Source organism: Suillus subaureus (genome assembly GCF_016647635.1).
Source record: "Suillus subaureus strain MN1 chromosome Unknown BJ212scaffold_33, whole genome shotgun sequence".
In the NCBI taxonomy this organism is placed as follows: Eukaryota; Fungi; Basidiomycota; class Agaricomycetes; order Boletales; family Suillaceae; genus Suillus; species Suillus subaureus.
This window is the reverse complement of record NW_024538589.1, coordinates 97,944-118,644: the sequence shown is the minus strand read 5'-3', so window position 1 is coordinate 118,644 and position 20,701 is coordinate 97,944. Positions and strand designations below refer to the sequence as shown.

Sequence of the window (20,701 nt, the reverse complement as noted above, 5' to 3'; positions counted from 1 at the left end):
ACATAAAGACCTCAGTGACATGCTGATACCATATTGTAGTGCTGCTTCAGGGCTTTGGATTGAGCACCACATCATGAGAATCAGAGGAGATATGGTGGAGATACAAGGCTTACAAAATCATGACTCATGTGGACAGTTTTTTGAGCACATATTAAAACTATATAAATCATCATTTATGACACCATAACAATCATGCCACCATTAAATAAATTATAAAGTGGTGTCATTATGTCATTTTAAAACCATATCTAACTATACAAACCAAAAATTTCCATCTCTATCACACATAAACAGAGATGACTAACCTTTGCCTTAGCCCATCAGAATTGGATTACATGGACTGGAAGCATGTTATATGATCATATAAGACCACAATAAATAGGATTGGGTCAGATGGCAAGGTATATATGTGAAAAAAGAAGGGTGCTAGTCCTCTCTGCATATGTGTGATAGAGAGGAGAGCCTTTTCTTCCTTGTTACTGACCTGAGATGAGCTGTCTTGAGAATGTTTCTCACAGTGTGTGAAGAGACAGGGAATGTGATGGTGGAATTGATGTAATAGGTGACCTGGACAGCATTATCAGCCTTTCCTGTAGTGATATGTTGAATAATAGCTCTCCTATCAGTAGAGGTGAGCTTGGATGGACGCCCTTCACAGAAGTTTTCCTTGTCTGTGTGACTTTCTTTGATGAACTTGGCCACAGTGGACTTGGATACTCCAGTTCTAGAGGAAATTTGACAAGCAGAGAGGCCAGAATAGGAAATAGAGAGGATATTATCCCTTTGAGCAGGGGGGGTGGCTTTCATGGTGAATATAACCATGACATATGGAAATTTTTGGTTTGTATAGTTAGATATGGTTTTAAAATGACATAATGACACCACTTTATAATTTATTTAATGGTGGCATGATTGTTATGGTGTCATAAATGATGATTTATATAGTTTTAATATGTGCTCAAAAAACTGTCCACATGAGTCATGATTTTGTAAGCCTTGTATCTCCACCATATCTCCTCTGATTCTCATGATGTGGTGCTCAATCCAAAGCCCTGAAGCAGCACTACAATATGGTATCAGCATGTCACTGAGGTCTTTATGTATTCTCACACAATATTGTAAATAGTAAAAAATGCAAAAACATGTGGACAGTTTTTTGAGCCACTGTATGTGTTGTCTAACTTTAACTAGGACTCATTCTTAAGATTATAAAACCATCTGAATGCACTGGAAATACTCAGTTTGTCCAAAAAATCATGTTCCAAAGTTGACCACCTATGTCATGCTGTCTTTCCCTCTAAGACTGATTTTTCTGGACTTCATATGACCTATATGGCTTGATCTTGAACTTGTTTCTGAGGTCACTGAACAATATAAATCTAGTGGTAATGCTCATTTCATGTGTAAAAATCATATTCAAAAATTGACTGCCCCCATCATGATGCCTCGCCCTCTAAGATTGATTTTTTCAGCCTTCACTTAACTTGCCTGACTTCAGATAGAACTTGTTCCAGAAGTCATTGAACCCTCTGAGAATGACAGCAACACTTGTTTAATGCAAAAAATCATGTTCCAAAGTTATGAGCTATGAGTTATGAGTTATAAATTCCTGTTGTGCCAAGGCCCTTACTCAAAGTCTTTGTATGATTTGAATAGCTTGATCTCAGGCTTACTTCTGAAGCAATTGAACCAGGAGGAACAATAATTTGAATTTGATGCATCAAAGTCAAGTTGTTGTAAAGTTGCCCACCTGTGTTCAAATTAACTGCTTATGCTTATGTGAGCAGTGTCACCCCTGTAATGCTGCCTCACCCAATGATTGATTTTTTCAGCCTCCATTTGACTTGCCTGGCTTCAGATAGAACCTGATACATTAGGTTATTGAATCATCTGAATGCAATGGCAATGCTGATTTGGTGTGAAAAAATCATGCTTCAGAGTTATAAACTACCCTAAGGTTGATTTTTTAGCCTTCATATGACTTGCATGGATTAATCTTAGACTCATTACTGAGGTAATTAAATCCATATATATCCAGCAGCAACAACCATTTGATCTGTCAAGGTCATGTTACCAAGTTGCTTCCCTGTGTTCAAATTGACCACTTTTGCCTATGTAAATGATTGATTTTTTCAGCCTCCATGTGACTTGGCTGGCTTCAAATAGAACTTGAGACAAAGGCCATTGAATTATCTGAATGCAATGGTAATGCTCATTTTCTCCATAAAAATTATGTTTCAGAGTTGTGGTGCCCTCTCCCCCTGCCTACTCTACCAAAAGGCATGGTTTTATGTCAATGCTGATATGCAGAATGATTTTCCTACTGTTTAATGATCATACAAATGGATTGGAGATGATTTCTGAGTGTTTTGAACCCTAATAAATTGCAATGTGTGAGTTTGCCTGATACCCCCCCTCAAAGATTGATTTTTCTAGGCTTCCTATGACTTGCCAGGATTCCAGGAGTGTTTGTCCTAGGGGCCATTAATCCCTCTGAACATGATGGTTGAGCCAGACTTCTCAAAAAAAATCATGTTCTTGAGATATGTGAGATCCCCCTTCCCCTCTTACCTTCCATATCTTGTTATTGTATTGTCATGATTCTTTGATAGTCTTGCTTTGTGTCTTCCTCAGCATAGCACTTCATACACAATGCTGATTTATTCTACCTCAACATATTCATGTCCAAAATTCATATTTCACACGAACAATACATAGAGTGACATGAATGGCAAATGCTCTTGGAAGCAAGAAAAAATTATACTATTATTAATAATAGGTTAATTCTCATAGGAGGTGACACACATACATGAGCTCTCCAAAGCAAAATTTATTAGTTACATCAGTTACATTAGACACAATCAACAGGACTCTAATAGAAGGGTAAAAGCTATCTAAACAGCCATCAAAAGCAAAAATAGTTGTTCTCAAAAAGCTTCATGAAGTGAAAATAGCTGGCACCATTATTAACAGTGGACTCCCATTGAGGAGTGAATCCATAGGAGTGACAACCAGTCAAATGGCCCCAGACTCACAAAGTGAAAAAAGTGAAAAGAAAGCTGGTACCATTATCAATGGTAGACTCCCATAGAGGAGTGACAACCAGCAAAAGGCCCCCAGACCCACAAAGTGAAAAAAAGCTAACAAAAGCTGGTACCATTATCAACAGTAGACTCCTATGGAGGAGTGACAACCAGCAAAGAAGAAAGAAAGAGAAATTTTTTGGTTCAAGTTGACCGCACTTTTGCTTATATAAGCATTTCTAAATGCAGCCTATCACTTAGAAATATTCACATATTCCAGAGTGATGCAGCTCTCCCCCTACCTACTGGGCCCAGAGGCATGATTCCATGTTAATACTGATGTTCCTAGTGTTTTGTGATCATATTAATTGATTGGAGATGGTCTCAGGATCATTTGGGCCCATGTAAATTGTGATGTGTCAGTTTGCCTCATACTCTCCACAAAGATCAAATTTTACAGACTTCCCATGACTTGCCAGTGTCCCAGGAGTATCTTTCCTGGGGGTTTATGAGCCCTCTAAACATGATGGTCAAGCCAGATTTCCCAGAAAAAATCACATTCTTGAGATATGCAAGGACCCCCTCCCCCCTACCATCTCATACATCTTGATATTATGTAAATACCAGCATGTAAAAGGGTGCACCTATGGTTATTATATCACAGGAATCAATTGGGAATGGTCCTGGAATATTCCAAGACTGTCTGGATTGAAATATGTCAGTTTGCCTCATACCCCTCACAAAAATTAATTTTTACAGACTTCCCATGACTTGCCAGTGCTCCAATAGCATTTTTCCCAAAGGCTCTTGATTACTCTGAACATGATGGTCAAGCCAGAATTCCAAGAAAAAATTGTATTCTTGAGATATGCAAGGTCCTCCTCCCCTCTCCTACCTCCTATATTGTGCTGTACATGATTTTAACTTAAAGCCAATACCATAAAGGACTGTCCTGGGGTTTCTCAAGTGTAGGAATTGATTAGTGATGGTCCCAGACCATCTGGAGGTCAATAATGGTGACATGTGTTAGTAGGGCCAAAAGTTTAGTATTTTGACCATGTTTTCACAATCCAACCACCAATTTCTTTAATTCTTAGCTCATATCATTTCTGGATGCACCCTCCATGATATGTACCAGCTCACAAAAAGAAGTTTTTGCACAAGTTTGAAACCTATTTCTGAAAGACCATATAAATTGCATGAGTTCAAGGTATGGCCATCATTTAACTTCTAGGAACTGAGAATTTTTGGACCAGTAACAGGGAACTGCTCACTCTGACAGTGGTCTCAACTGATGACCAAATTGCCCTTCATAACCCTCTAGCTATGATTGGGAAATATCAACATTGATGGGGTGAAGTTAAAAATTTGCACTTTATCATATAAGTGCAAATGAGCTGCAGACCCTGACTGGTGTTTATATCTCAACTTTCATGGCTAGTAGTAAAAAGTGAATCCAAGTCAGCCCTTGTGCTGTTTTGAGGAAGTGAGTGAGTAGGCAATGCCTTCACATGTTTTTTATGCTCAAATATTTTTAGAGGCGTGTGATAACAGAGGCAAATGAAGTGACTAAACATGCTTTGATGTTGATGGGCCCAGCCAAGATGCAACTTCTTTCTGTGACATCAGTACCCCTCCCTAAAAGGTACTATGGCCCTGCAAAACAGTGCACACAATCCATGTCAGAGGAGACTGCTGCACATATCTGCAAATACTGGTTGAAAACTACTCCTACCTTTTGCATTCCAGGAGTCAAGCTAGTGCAACTTGCAAAACAGTTGAAGCCTAGCAACACAGACAAAGTGCATGCCACAGAGGTCATGCACAAAATGGAAAATTGGGAGTCTGATGTCTTCTCTGCCAAATTCACTGATGCAGATGGCAACTTGCTAGCAGCATACTTCTCCAATTGAATCATTACCAATAATCCTCCAGGGGAACAGAATCCTCCAATATACATTGGCAGTCCACAGACTCCATTACAACTTCACCATTCCCTATGTGATCTGAAGAGAGCACAAGAAGACTGCACTGTTAGATTAGCATTTGATGACATTCCAGTAAGTGTTCCTTATGATGTTAGAGTGCATACTCATGAAATACATGGACTGATATTGTGGAGGATGCTCTGTATGCCTCCCAAGTCCTGCACCACTTCCTCCACCCATATAAAAGCAAAAGAGATAGGAGACATGATTTTGCAGACTTCCTTATGTGGTACAAGCACTGAGGAGAAGTAAAAGTGGATGAGAATGATGACAAGGGCTATGAGGATGGGGATGAGGACTATGAGGGTGAGGATGAGGATGAGGGTGAGTACTGGGAGGATGTACTCATGACTTTAAGCCATGCAGGGCTCGAGTATGAATTTGCAAATAAGTACAAAAATTTAGAATGCACTGGCATCTTCCACCTTGTCCATTCTTGGCAGATGCAAGGTTATTAAGGAAAGGAGGTAAGTTTTGGTAGCCCATGCAGTATACAAAACTGATTGCCCACCAAGGTCAATGAGAGTCCATTAAAACCTTCAGTCAACATGTTCTGCAATGAACAAGTTGCACTTGCTGTACAGTGGTATATGAAGCAGACATCCAAGTTGGCCATAATGCTCAGAGAGATGTTCAAAGTGGCCTACCTAGATGATTTTGAGATCTATCAAAAGGCCTTTAAGGCAGGCATCTGGGAGGTGGCAGACCTGGGCCCCTGGCCAGGGCATGCAATTGCCTGGAAGCTGAATGTCTTACCTCACTATAATAGGCTTGATGGTAGCCCTATGGTAATATTTTGCTTGAGCCACTTTTCAGGGGGTGAGGCCTACTTAACAGATCTCAAGTTCAAACTTCAGTATGTTTGAGATTTAGCTGACACTTCATAAGCATTTAATCTTGTTACTAGGTATTATTCAGGTGATGTGCTTATTTTTAGGGCTGGAGACCTCTACCATGCTGTTGGCTCTTGGAAGGCTGAAGGTGGTATTACCACATGGGGCATGCCTGGCTGCATTGGAAATGTTTTTTTTTTCACCAGTGCATTCTCTTTGTGCCTTGAAAAATAGGAAAGCTGGTTGGATGAGACATATTGCTGGAGGTGCCTTACCCAGCTCTGAGTCTTAGTGCTCATTTCATTACCACTTCATCATAAGTACTGTACTTGCCTAGGACTATGATTTTGTGAACAGACACCATGGTTGCTCTTCTGCTGAATGCATGCAGATACTACATCATTGAGAAAGAAATTGTGGTTAAGGCAGTGGTCTCTTGACCATGTCAGAGATATTGTCAGGATCTGAAAAGAGTCAAGCTCTGCATACAATTATTGATAGTCTTGAACTAAGTGAACATATCAGAAGACAACTGATTGACATTCTCAGTGACTCTGAACCAAGGAGCATCTGGAGAACCTGCTTCAAAGGTATTTAGTCCAAATGAATTGTTTTTCACCTCTAATTTCTGGTGGGTATGCAGCATCAGGCTCTTTGTCATATTAGGCTAGTGCAAGCACATAATTAAGTACAGTGCAATAAGGGAAACCTGTCATATCCACCCACTTTCCTTATCACCATCATGGGGCCTAGGCCTGGTAAGAGCATCCTTGCCATGACAAAGACTGACCCAATATGTATCCCTCCCCCCAATTTGTTTATTCTTATTGTTATTTGTGTGTCCACTGATACAAGTCTTTGGTTACACATCCCAGAGTTCAAGTGTACTATTGACTAGTATGTGTCTTACTTCAACATCTTGATACTGATGCCTCCATCAATAGTGCAAATATCACAAGTCAAGTTTGGTGATCTGCTCTAATGCTCAGAAATGAAGTTGTTGTGATCTCTCCAGACACAAACTATACTAGGAAGGCAAAAGGAGTTATAACATATTTATAACAAAGCAATGTCCAGACAATTGAATTGAATACTATATGTGCATGTTTTGACATAACAATTAAGCACTTGCCACTAGTAGTAGTACAGTAGTGGGACTCCTACTGAGGTGTGAGGATGCAGGGCAAAGCCAATTCAGTAAGATAGTGTTTAAACTATAATAGACTCCTGACTGGCCCTCTATTCATCTCCTTGCCTGAGTATTAGAGGAAGGCCTGTCATTATCATTGAAGCCATAATCATCTTGGGATGCATCACTGTATACATAATTTGAGTCTAAGTCATGATCAGAGAGGTTACACTTTATCCCTCTGGCCAACTTGGCATGGTACCACTCTATGTACTGTGCATGTGCAGTTTCCTCAGTGGTAACCATGAAGCTGTCACAACAGTGATCCCAGTCAAGAGAGACAGGGAAGATGATGTCATGCTGCATGATAGGGCTGGTATCAAACTGGGAATCCAACTCTTGGAAAAGAGCAGTAAAGTAGTCACACATCCTGCTCAGGTCCCTCTTAATCATGTTGTTGACATTGTCCATGTCAATGTCTGGAAACAGTGTCTTGGATATGGTAGTTAGTTTGATGTCAAGTAATAAAAAAAAGAATTTGATTACTCTGTGCATGACATTTGGACCATCATCAACATCTTTGTAGATCAGGGTGTCCCCTCAAACCCAAATCTGGTAATAGGATAGTGCTAATGGTGCACCACATATGCCCAGACAACAACAGTTGATGGAGGTGCTGAGGTATCCATGAGATGAGTAAAGTCATCTAAGAAGAGGTGAGACTTGGCTGAAGGTACAAGAGTCTGAGAGTCCTTGTTGAATTTTGGGACCACTAAAAGTTTGTAGGCATTGGAGGTAGATTCTGGTGATTCATAACCACCATCTTGGGATTGGAGGCAACCTCTAACCTGAACTTCTCATGAAGGTCACTCTCATCCTGTGAAAGAGCACACTTGCCTATGGCAACATGTTAGGACTTTGCAGTGACCATTCAATTTCTTTATTACTTTGAACAACATGAAAAAATCAGGTGTATAAATTGAGCAAGAGTTGGGGGTATTCCACCTGCAGTTAGTGTCTACAATGACAGTGATGAGATACTTGTTGAAAGGAACACCTCACATAAGGGATAATTCAGATACCAGGAATGTAATGTCAATTTCATGGAGGGGCAGGGCCATTCCAACAATAAGTAGAGATTTATCTTCTATAAACATGAATCTAGTGTGAATCCATTAGTAGTACTTGTGCAGCCCAAGGACTTGTCATTAGTCTTACCTTGGTGTAGGATATATGTGCTTGGTCTCAAAAACTAGTTTCAAGACGGCTTTGTATTTGTCAGAAGATATATCAGAAAACATCTGAAAATATGATTGGATGAGTTAAATACATTGCCTCACCCTTCAATTCTCAAAACACTCACCCTACTGCTGCTACTGAGATGATTAAAATTGGTATCTGAGATAAAGTTCAGAACATCCTTGCATTGACCTCAGAGATGTTGAAAGCTTCAACACTTGCTAGTAGACACCAAATTCAAAACATACCTGAAGAAATAAAATCACAATCAGTAGATTGGAGCTGCCACTTAGTGGCAGTCAATGGAACAAATGGACTCTTGGTTGAGGTCATGGGAAGAGTGCTTGAGGTTAGTTTGTTCCCATTTGTGAGTAAAGACTTGGACACTTTGGGAGATTCAGCCATGCTCAGGCTGATTGAATTCACCTCCCAACTCAATGGTGAGGTAGAACTTGAAGCTGGTGATGATAATGATGTTTTTAGGTAGGGCTTGGTTTTGGATTTCACAGTCTGCTGCTGAGAGGAGTTGGTCTGACTGCTGTTTCTGCTGATGAATTCAGAAAGAGAAGTGTAGCAGGACTTGCAGCTATTGTGAGCAGACCTCCTGTGTGAACCTTCAGAAATATTTGAAGCAGTCTTTACTCCAATGGACAGAAATTGGAAACAAAAAAATACCCGTTGTGTTAAAATTTGCACATAGCAGGATATGCATTACTTTAATACTTAGAAGGGATGTGGAAAGAGTATTTAAACCTGCATACTTGTGACACTCTATCACCTTAAGTTGTTGTAGAATATTTGGTCAAACTGAAACTTGAACATTATGATAAAGATGGACTTGGAGCTGTATTGGAGGCCAATGGCTGCATACTGTAAGTCAGCAGCAGACAGTTAAATTGACTTACTCAGGGACATCAACAGTTGCATGAGAATTACACAGGCAAGCAACCAGTCATCATGTTCCTAAGCCACTGCACAACTTGAATTGTAGCATAAAGCCAAACATAAGATTATACTTGAACACCTGGCAGTCCATGTACTGTTGTTTAAGTGTCACAGTGTTTCCACTGCCACTGTACCACTCTGGGCTTAAGCTAGGCAATTATTGGCTAGAAGCCCACAAAAATCAAGTCAGTGATTTTAAATTGAGACCTGAAGATCTGACCCTTGCCATGTGCAGAGGCTGTCCCAGAAGCCCACAATTGCTATAACACTATACATTGCAATTACATATATGCTCTATTTGGGTACTGGCTAACTACCTAGCTGGATGGTCCACATTTATATTCAAGCATATTAGAAGGAGCTCATAGGGAAGCCAGATTCCTGAGTCCATCAATGAGAGATGTTGTTAAGGTCGTACTCAAGGGATAACTGGATCCAAAGGGCTTTGGCCTCAGCTCATGCGCTGTGCCCCTTACCTGAGTATTGCCCCTTATTTCAGGAAGGCAAGACTAATGCATCTGGAAGGTCAGACAAGTAGCATAACAGATCTGGACGACTTCCGGATGAGTCCAGACTAGAAACTAATGGTAATGGACTGTCGGAGACAGAGGCGGATACGGATAGACTATAGGAATCAATCCTAAGTCTTGGAGGGTGACAAGAGTAGAGGTACTCAAGTCCAGAGGACAGGAATGAGTAGAACTAAGATGATATTCAAACTGAGGTACTACAGAAAGTTACAGGAGGTTATATACCATAGGTATCTAACGGAATGATCAATCAGCAGAGTCCGAGGCTATGTATGAAGCATGTGGATAGTCTATTGGTAAGTAGAAACAGATCACAAATCATGAAATGGAAATGAAACATAGGTAGCAGGATCAGGGAGCAGGACGGATATACAGATAACCAAAATACTGGAGTTAGGGGGTTACCGAAAAGAGACAAGCGCTGGTTGTGGATTCAGATGAGTTGTGGACTGGACTAGATGAGTGGACAGATTGAATGATGAGATGTTGGAGGGAGATAAGATGTGGATAGGCATTGGAGATAAGATGTGGATCTGAGATGAGATAAGGGTTGGATCTGAGATCTGGATATGCAGATATAACAGATGTGGATCCAGCCAAGCTTACTATATCAGAAGTGGGTTAGAAAATATAGTCCTGTTGTTGGTAATATGAACTAAGATATGGATTGCTTACTGCATTGAAGCAAGATCTGGATGTGATGCCATTATGCACCTTGGGTCACTAACACTCATAGTGGAGTTAAGATGAGCATGCAATACATAAAGTGCATGAAAGATTACAGGTTGACACAGGCACTGGCAGGTGTGACAGTTAATTACAGATTTCTTTGTTTGCAAGGTGGTGCTGGTATGAGCTAGAATAAGCTGCAAGGTACAGAAGTGACACAAGTATGGAAGCCCTGTGTTGAAATTTTTTCTCCTGTTTCTCCTGAAGATGATTGTAATTGGTTATGAGACCTTGGCAAGCAGGTAACTTGTGTTCTGAACCCTAAGGTATGGGCAACTTAGTCTGTCAAAGCTGATGGCATTGACATTTACCATTAATATTGAATGATTCCTCTTAGAACACATAATGGGATAGATGCACAAATGGATCATAAAATAAGCAAACTTCAAACCTGATCCAATGACACTCTATCAAGAAACAGAAAACCAAGTATGTGCAAGAGCAAGTAAGCAGCCCTCTCAATAATGACTTGGAGCAATTTGAAACTTTGAGATCCAGCCTTAGCAAAGGCTATATAAGTTTGCCCTTGCCAATCAAGAAGCACCATTTAGGCTCTTGCACTAGTGGGTCTACCAATATTCAGTGAGTAAATGGATCTGCTTGTGGTCATAGTAGTACCCATGACAGTCACCAAGTGAATTAGTAAACCTGGGGACCAGGACCTGGAATGCACTGGAAGTGCAACCTTCAAGTCTCATTGCATCACCATATCTCCCATCCATTCAATCTTCACCTGAAATTTTCACTAGCAGGCCATGTGATACCCCAATGAGATCAACAATCTTACCCAGTTAACACTACCTCAGCCACATTCTCAGGAACAGACCCACTTGGCTCTTGGGTAGAGGCATCTACTGTCTGTGCCATGTGCTTTGGCCCAGTAGACGAGACTGTTCCAGTAGCTGACAGGCCACCATTCATGAGTAAACAGGTAACATGAGCAGATTGTTGTGCCTCAGTGGCACCAAGGGGCGATGGCATCCCACTGTATGCAGGGGACATTACAAAGTTAAACAGTAATGAATGTGATGCATCCCCCTCTTCCACACTGATATACTCACTAACTCCACATACCATACCCAAGGTTTGTTGCTATACATTTGTGAGAGTGCATTGGCTAGGTGTTTTCAGCACCAGGTATGTATATGATTTTGAAATTGAAGCTTCTGGTCAAAGATCCTGTCTAGGAGAGAGCTAGCTTTGAATGGTTAGCCATTCCAATCCTTTGCGATTTTACCAATAGAGCTAGAACTCTCATAGCATTGTCAGTTTCACAACCATGGTCAACTGGTGAATCAGCAAAGACCTGAAAGGATGTGTGCATTGTCTGTGAGATCATGGATGGGAGTTGGAAGATATTGAAAGTATCTGTGAAGCTCTCAGTGTCTCATGGAGCTGTTTTCACTGGCAATGGATATTCAAAGAACATGGTGCTATTGGAAAGCCTCTTTCATTCATTGGACACACATGTACCATTACACAGGCACTCTTGACAGTCATTCAAGACCTTTTTGCAGAGCAATCAGACTTGTACCTCATCTTGTTGTTGTCAACAGCATGTACAGGTAAATCTGGGAACTAGAGAGGCTTTCAACTTCATTAATGCTCTGTGTCAAGATATAACTATTGACATTACTCATATGTACTCATCTTTTTCCTTTACATATGCAATCACTCTTTGTTACACACCTCATACACATTCTCCTTTAAGTCTCCATCTCAATCAGCATATTAAATACCTCTCCCTGTCAAATGTTGTTCTCTAGTCATTTGACCTAATCTCAAGTCTTCATTCTCATTCCTTGTCCCTAGTCTGAGCCTCTCCAATTCTTGAGACTCTGAACCTCTTCAGTCCTTTTCAGCTCTTTGAGAGCTGCAAACTCAGCAGTCTAGTGAAGAGTTCTTTGTCAACATGTCAAAGGCACAATGAGAGCTTGCCCTTGCATCACTTCGAGTGATGGAACATACACTTTCCTTCAATGTCTGTAATCTACAATTGTTATATCTCCCCAATTCTGAAGTTTCCAGGCTGCACAACCAAGTTAAAAAATGTATCCCCCCACATCTATCCTATGCCTGCTGATTCTAGCCTATTCACATACAAACAACTCACTTCGATCAGGACCTTGCCAGAGAAATCAAATCATTCTTAGACCATGAGTGACTGTTCTAATAGATTTATACACCTGCCAATATAGAGGAAATTGGATCCAGAGTCTATGGCTTTCATTTATCTAGAAAATACATAGACAAGATCAAGGCAGCCTTTTATTGAAGTATCATTCCACCACAGAGCAAGAAACCCTCAAACAAACAAAGGACATCACACCTCAGCCACAAGACAAGGGATGTCAATGACTTATGAGACCAGAACCACTAGCCCATGCACCTTGCCACTCAGATTCAGGGTGTTTGTGTCAAATGACTGGTACATTTTGCAAAATACTTTGACATCATTGAACAAGTTTCTAACAGGAAATATAAACAAGCTGGGTCATATTTGCTATTCCTCTCCACAGGTGCATTGACCTTGCATATCCAGAGTTGCTGATGGTGACCCCTGCTCCTCCCCCTTCCAACAAGTGCAATATTACAGATGCTTAACAGAGCAGTGGGAGAAGTAGTTCAATTGCATCTGACCGATGTCCTCCTCCCCTGAGGCTGCACAAAATGCCGCTAGTCAAAGCTTCCCTTTTGGTGGAAGACATTAACAAGAGAACCAGAGAGACCACTGTGTATGTTCTCAGCTGGAGAGGAGTTGAGCTCAAAAATTTGCCTGATGGTGTACTTGGAGGAGTGTCACAGTCTAACATGGGGGAAATCAATGCCAGTGTGTTGTGACTTGCAACTTATGAGTTGTGCCATCCATGCTATGCATGGACACTGGAGACAGTAAGTCATAAATCTAAGATACTGCGGTTGATGTTGCATACAATTTAGAAGGATGGTCATCATTAATCTATTGATGATGGTAAACAAAACTCTGCCACACTTTTGGGTCTTCTACCATGGGTACCTAATTTTTGCAGATCCTCATACCTGTACCCATGTGGGTGAGCCAATTGCAGGTACCCGACACACTACCCACACCATATGCCATACTCTTCAAATAGTTTTGGAATGGTAAAATATGAATTGATGTGGCAAATTAACTAATGGAGTACTAAGGAGCACAATGGACAATGTACTTGATGTCCTGGCAGAGAGAAAAATGAATGAAGGAAGTGAACAACACAACTGCTCAGCTGGACACATGGTGCCTGGATATTCTAGCAGGCTGCCAGCACCTGCAATTATGAAATAAAAAACAACATTAGCTAGAAAGGACAATTAGTTTTCACTTGAAATTTTGAATTCCATGACACAACTATTTGTTTTATTTTGTCTGGTGGTACACATGCCCCTCATAGTTAACATGTCCAGCTTTTGAAAAAAAATAACACTATCATGAATGCCTGACTTAAGATTGACAGAGAAACTTCAGCACATACCCAACTCATGTGCTGAACCCTATACTGGGAGCAATTGGGTTGTGTTTGGTCTTGTCACCAATCCAAGTACTTGATGGTGCGTGTGCACCAAATCCCAGACTCCCTCATCTGATCATTTTCTCATTGCCAGTTTACTTGGGCTTGTTCTGATTACTGTCTTTCTTCCAGCCTCTGGCCCAGTGATCTCAAATTGGTGTTTCTCTTTAACTTGTCAGCATACTTGTGCCCTGTTGTAACTTGTGACACAATCTTCCTTTTGGCCAAAACTTCACTCTGATGAGTCTGACCTCAATTCCCAAGCATCTTGATACCATATAGGCAGCAAGACAAGTGGCCATCACTATAACACTATTGAAGTGGCAACACTTTAGATTTCTTACATTCTTACATTCACAACTGGCCAGCCTACTTGATCTTGTATTCTACATTTGTGCTGTGAGTTATTTTCCTAAATTTCTATCTGTCCTTCCTCAGTCTAATTCTTGTGCCATCATGGGTCCCCTCTGCTGTTTGTTTGTACTACACATTGGCATATTTCCTCTCATGCTCCATGGGAGTGGTGCCAGTACTCTTATGGCTGTGATTTTGGCTCTGAACTTGTTGATTCTTTCTCCTGTGGTGTGACTTAGGGTGAAGTACACCTGTACTAGCATGCCTTTGAAATGTCAACTGTATTCTGCTGGTCCAATTCTTCCACCATTAAAGCAAAGGCTACTAGTGGATTTGTGTAATACATCCTTGACAATACGTCCAATGCTTCTCATGCCTCCAGTGTGTGTATCAGCCACATCCCAACATTGTTATCCTCTGATACATTCTGTCCTTGCTGTCTTTTCTTGTTAACATGTGATCTTCTCTGTCTCTATGCTTACTTACCTTCACAAATTCATGGTCAAATTTCAGTCTAACTGCTCTATCCTTAGCCAAGAATCCTTGTTGTCTGAAGATGTTCCATTCTACAGCTTTCTTTTGCAATAACTTCAGGCTGTTCACTGTGACATCATTGTTGACTGCAAATGGCCCCCCTGTAAGGTAACTCTATCATGCACATGTGAGTTGTATGCCTAATGTGCTTCACTCCAACAGTGGGCCCTTACCAGTCTGTGTCACTTGTTGAGTGGTATTTTGACACAATGGTGACTCTGACACCAAGGTGCCTCCTTTCATTATTGTCTCTTTGCCACCTACCTCCACTCAACCTCATTGAGTAGTTGCTCATCTCCTGTGCATCTTCCTTGGTAAGTATTCCCTCTCAAATGGCTAGAAACTGGTCTTCTTTTGCCTGTCTTACTCTAGTAGGCAACATAGCAGTCAGTTTTGAATTGTGTATGGCATTCAATCATTGCATATGCCTCTTTGACCACTGCATTGACATGCATAGTTTGCTAGCATGTTGCATAATTTGCGATGTGAATGGGAGTTTTAAAGCAGATAGCAATAACAAGGCAACCTTTAAATGCATAAGTAGATACTTTCATGGGAGAGTCACTCTAGATGCCAAGTGAGATTGTCAATGGCAATAGAGACCCATGAAGCTAGATGGGAAGCAGACGGTTGGTTGTCTGTATGGATGAGAGACTGAGGGCAGAAGGGAATTTTCACAAAGCAGCCACAAATTTCACACCATACCAGTCTGTCAACTCAGAAGCAATGTAAGTAGCTTTCATGTTCAAAGTCCCTTGAAGATAGAAGAGACAGAGTCACCCTCTTGAGGCGATAATGAACTTATATTGGGCACTCAAGTGGAATGTTAACTAAGGCTTCAACTGAAAATTCTGTGTGTCAAGTTTCAGTTCTGCTGCAACCCAGGCACTGGGCAATGTCTCACAGGACTGTATCCTGCTAATAGCAAGAGATTGATTATGACACCATCAAAAGTGACTTGGGCCTACCTTGGAACATGAGGAACATACAACAACAACTGATGGACAAAAAAGGAAGGAAGTTCACATGGTGCAAAATTGAGCCTGACTTTTCAGATTAGGTTACAAAACCCTCCCTACTTCATAGAGTTGGGGAAGCTTAAAGATCATTAATATATCGCCCCTGATCAAGTGAACAATCTCTTATAATCATTGGAGAGCAGAATGCCCCTCCCACCTCAACTACATGCCCTTCATCAAGACATGATGATGCAGGTTAGTATGCAGGAGAAGCATCAGGTATTGGATTTTAACAATGTGTATTTATTGCTCTTGATAGCTGTACTTTGTCCTCACATATTCTATTCTGTTCTGGAGCTGGGACCTATCAGAATGCTCAGCTATTGACCTCTACATACAGTCCTTGTATGTTGGACACTTTAATGCCACCTACTCCATCATTACATTTATCACTTGTGATGCAAAGGTAATGGTGCCTAATCTTAATCTATGCACTGTCCTCAACCAGTGCAATGCACTCAATTCACATAACATGCTTCCAACACCAGAGCCTTCTTTGACCCCAGTTACTGTTCATTCTCAATCAATCACCTCTGATATGCAATGCCCTTGAGAACAAGGAACCCTTCTATTAAGGTTGTACTCAAGGGATAATAGATCCTAAGGGCTTTGGCCTCAGCTGGTGCACTGTGCCCCTTACCTAAGTATTGCCCCTTATTTCAGAAGGACAAGACTAACATGTCTGGAGGGTTGGATGAGTAGCATAGCAGATCCAAATGATTTCCAGATGTAGGATAAGTATTGTAAGACTAATCCAAATGAGTCCAGACTAGAAATTATTGGTAATGGACTGTTGTAGACAGAGGCAGATGTGGATAGACTATAGGAATCAATCCTAAGTCTTGGAGGGTAACGAGAGTAGAGGTACTCAGGTCCAGAGGACAGGAATGAGCAGAACTAAGATGATATTTGAACTAAGGTGCTACAGAGATTTACAGGAGGTTATATACTGTAGGTATCTAATGGAATAATCAACCAGCAGGGTCCAAGGCTATGTATGAAGCATATGGATAGTCTATTGGTAAGTAGGAATGGATCACTAATAATGAAACAGAAATGAAATGTAGGTAATGGATCAGTGAGCAGGGTGGATATGCAGATAACTGAAGTACTAGAGTCAGGGGGTTATCAAAAGGAGATGAACGCTGGTTGTGAATTTGGATGAGTTGTGGACTGGACTAGACAAGTGGACAAATTGGATGAGGGGATATTGAATGGAGATAAGATATGGATTGGATCTGAGATCCAGATATGCAGATATGACACCTTCCATCATATACCCCAATTAATTGTTGTAGATGTTGTGAAGATATGCTGTTGGATCATGATGGTTTATTGTATCCTGTGAGAAAATGACATAGATCTTCATCTTATGCTGGCATTGGTAGCCCTCCACAATTCCACCATGAGGGAAAGACCCCTGAGCTTGACCTTGGCATGCTTCCACAACCTGAACCTGAGGGGGAGCCCCTTGAGCTTGATTTTAACCCTCATAATACCTGTCCACAAAGGAAATGTACTTGAGGTGCTTGTTGTTTGTGGATTAATATTGATACTGCATGTGGCCCTGAAGAACATAAAGATGATGATGAAGAGGAGCTGAAGCAGGTCATGGAGGGTGTCATATCCCACAATCCGGACCCACATTCCATCATATTCCCACGCCTTCCAAGCCTATGTCTGGACCACACTTTATATCCAACTCATTCCCAGATCCCCTTCCACTGTGTGCTCTACACCTCAGCAGGATCAACTATGCTCTGGATTTACCCCTGAGCTCTGGACCATTGGATCCTCATTGCTAGCCTGATCTGTACAACCCTATCCTGTCCACCCTATGTGCACTCCATCCAGCAAGACATCTGGACTTCACCTCATCTCAGGTTCTGGACTATATCCACCTTCTCGTATTCTGGTCCTGTATCCACCTTGTCTTCTGGATCCCCAGATCTCCAGACCTATTTCTACCCTCTATCTGATATCCTGCACCTATCCCCATTTAGGCATTCTCTGCCTTCCGGCTTTTGGTTACCTCTTGTTCTGTCTTGCTTATTGATCCTTGTACAAGTCCTCATCTCTGAGTTCATTTACTTATGTTCTGACTTACTTACTAATGTGTTTCCACATGCTCATACATAGCCTTGCTCCTTTGCTTACTGATCCCCTCAGATATTCTCCAGTATATAACCCCTGTAGATACTCCTGTAGTTTCCTTAGTTTGAATATCAACTTAGACTTGCCCAATCCTCTCTTGGACTTTGGTCCACCTAAGTCTGTCCTACCCATCAGGCCTAGGGATTGATTCCCTAGGCTGGAGCTCCGCCTTTCTGGCACTTTCCCTCTTTCTGGACTTAGGTCCAATCCCTGTCCCTCCAACTCTACCTTAGGGTAGTCTACCTCTGTTTGTTTCTACATCAGACTTCGTCTGATGTAGCCCCTATTCCTTCCAGACCTCCAGACCTCCTGTCCCCTGTACCTCCAGGCATCCTGTCCTTCGGACATTCTGCCCTCCATACCTTCAGATGTTCCATCCTCCTAACCTTCGGGCATCCTGTCCTTCATACCTCCAGACATCCTGTCCTTCTGTCCTCCATCATCCTGCCCTCCTGTCCTCCTGTCCTTCTGTCCTCCGTCATCCTGCCCTCCTACCCTCCTGTCCTGTCCTCCTGTCCTCCAGACCTTTGGACCTCCTATCCTTCCATCCTGTTTCCTGTAGAAGTATTACCTTGCAGTGGAAACTCTCCTGAGCACTTCCAGTGTTCCTCTGGAACTCTCCCATGCTCCTCCGGACATTTCCTGCACTCCTCCGGAAGTCCTCTAGTGCTCTCCAGCAGAGTAGCCAGCCTCTGGAAGTCCTCCAGACTTCATCAGACCATCATCAGACCTCATATGAAATGAAGGGCACATACTTGGGTAAGGGGCACAGCATATGAGCTGAGGCCAAGCCCCTCTGAGTCAGTCTCTCTCCCCCTTGAGCAACATGGTTCTTAACAGAGGGCGAGACAGTGGGTATGGTGAGGCTAGCAAGTATGAGTATGGTGAATAGGGTGAGTTTGGTGAGGAGGAAGAAGTGCAAGATGATAGAGATGTTCAGTCAGTGGGTGGTACTCAAATTTTACAAGGTTCTTGTAGGATGTGGGCCTCAGATGAACCCAGGATTTCTTGCAGTGATAAAGCTGTGACTATTATCACTGAATTGGCATCCATGCATTATCAGTCATCAATCCATGATCCACTTACCTGGCTGTGAGACATCACATGTCACACACAAACCCCATATGTGGAGGATGTGTCTCTGTTATCAGTTGTGGCCAGATGCAGAGGGATAGCCAGTAGGGATATCTGTACTAACTTCCTTCTCATGGTCAACTACATGATGCTTATCTGCAAGTGTCAAAGGTGCATCTTCCTATTTCTTTGCTTAACTACTGTTGACTCAATATGCTCAATAGCATACATGTCAAGACAGGTGTCCACTTGAAAGGCATATACAACTGTGAAATCAAAGGTTGTCCCCTCTGTGGGGTCTTATATTGAACATTTTTAGACTGGCACTCAATCAGCAGCAAATTCATTGCTATTGCCTCTGGTGGTTCCATTGATGCACTAGTACTCATTGCTGAGCTTGGGCTCAGGGTGTCTATCACATCAATAGTGGGGCCTACCTACTTGCATTTAGCTGACATGCTGTGATCGCCTCCAAAAGGTAAGTCATCAGAATTCTTCTTCAGAGCACAAAATGATGAAACCAATACACATGTAGGTTCTATTCAAAGACAACTGATTACAGATTATATCGCACCCACAGTTGTGCACATGCATTTGGCTTCTCCCCTTACTATGGCCTCAATGTTCTCTTAAGCATTAATTGAAAGGTATGCAGTGTCCAAGAATGTTGTCATATCCCATGTACTGGACCTAGATCTCATAATATTCCTACAGCCTTCCTGGCCTATTTCTGGACCCCACCTCCAACTCATTCCCAGATCCTCTTCTGCCATGTGCTCCATATCTAAGCAGGATTAGCTCTGCTACAGATTTACCCCTGAGCTTCAGACCTCTGGATCTCCACTACTAGCCTGATCTGTACACCCCTATCCTGTCCACCCTATGCACATTCCATCCAGCAAGACATCTGGACTTTACCTCCTCTTGGATTCCAGACTACATCCACCACCTCACATATCTCAGTCCTGTTTCCATCTTGCCATCTGGATTCCCAGATCTCTGGACCTCTGGATATTAACTGTTACTATCTCCAGACCTATTCCCACCCTCCATCTGAGATCCTGTACCTATCCCCATTTAGGCATTCTGCCTTTCTGGTTCTCAGTTATCTCAGTTTCTGTCTTGCTAATTGATCCTTGTACTAGTTTCATCTCTGAGTTCATTTACTTATGTTCCATGTTAAGGTCGTACTCAAAGGATAACTGGATCTGAAGGGCTTCGGCCTCAGCTCATACGCTGTGCCCCTTACCCAAGTATTGCCCCTTATTTCAGGAAGGCAAGCCTAGCGTGTCTGGAAGGTCAGATAAGTAGCGTAATGATCCAGATGACTTCCGGATGAGGGATAAGTATCGTATGGCTAATCCAGATAAGTCCAGACTAGAAACTAATGGTAGTGGACTGTCAGAGACAGAGGCAGATATGGATAGACTATAGGAATCAATCCTAAGTCTTGGAGGGTGACGAGAGTAGAGGTACTCAAGTCCAGAGGACAGGAATGAGCAGAACTAAGATGATATTCGAACTGAGGTACTACAGAAAGTTACAGGAGGTTATATACTATAGGTATCTACATGAATGATCAATCAGCAGAGTCCAAGGCTATATATGAAGCATGTGGATAGT

General features: G+C 41.8%; 3 protein-coding genes across 3 annotated transcripts; 2 read left to right on the top strand and 1 right to left on the bottom strand.

The window, feature by feature from the left end:
- Positions 1 to 5,559: 5,559 nt before the first annotated feature.
- Positions 5,560 to 6,129, top strand: BJ212DRAFT_1302444 (uncharacterized protein; the record flags this gene model as incomplete). Its single annotated transcript, XM_041333263.1, has 3 exons — positions 5,560 to 5,867; positions 5,949 to 6,033; positions 6,079 to 6,129. 3 exons carry the CDS (start codon positions 5,560 to 5,562, stop codon positions 6,127 to 6,129), a joined length of 444 nt encoding a protein of 147 aa, XP_041189311.1.
- Positions 6,130 to 8,031: 1,902 nt separating this feature from the next.
- BJ212DRAFT_1302443 (uncharacterized protein) lies at positions 8,032 to 9,433 on the bottom strand (the record flags this gene model as incomplete). Its single annotated transcript, XM_041333262.1, has 9 exons — positions 8,032 to 8,134; positions 8,192 to 8,274; positions 8,337 to 8,371; positions 8,639 to 8,756; positions 8,814 to 8,826; positions 8,991 to 9,075; positions 9,118 to 9,175; positions 9,237 to 9,306; positions 9,378 to 9,433. The coding sequence occupies 9 exons, from the start codon at positions 9,431 to 9,433 to the stop codon at positions 8,032 to 8,034; spliced, it is 621 nt and encodes a 206-aa protein (XP_041189310.1).
- A 6,561-nt stretch (positions 9,434 to 15,994) lies between these two features.
- Positions 15,995 to 16,403, top strand: BJ212DRAFT_1484300 (uncharacterized protein; the record flags this gene model as incomplete). The annotated part of the gene is made up of 2 exons (XM_041340773.1): positions 15,995 to 16,045; positions 16,110 to 16,403. The coding sequence occupies 2 exons, from the start codon at positions 15,995 to 15,997 to the stop codon at positions 16,401 to 16,403; spliced, it is 345 nt and encodes a 114-aa protein (XP_041189309.1).
- Positions 16,404 to 20,701: the final 4,298 nt, after the last annotated feature.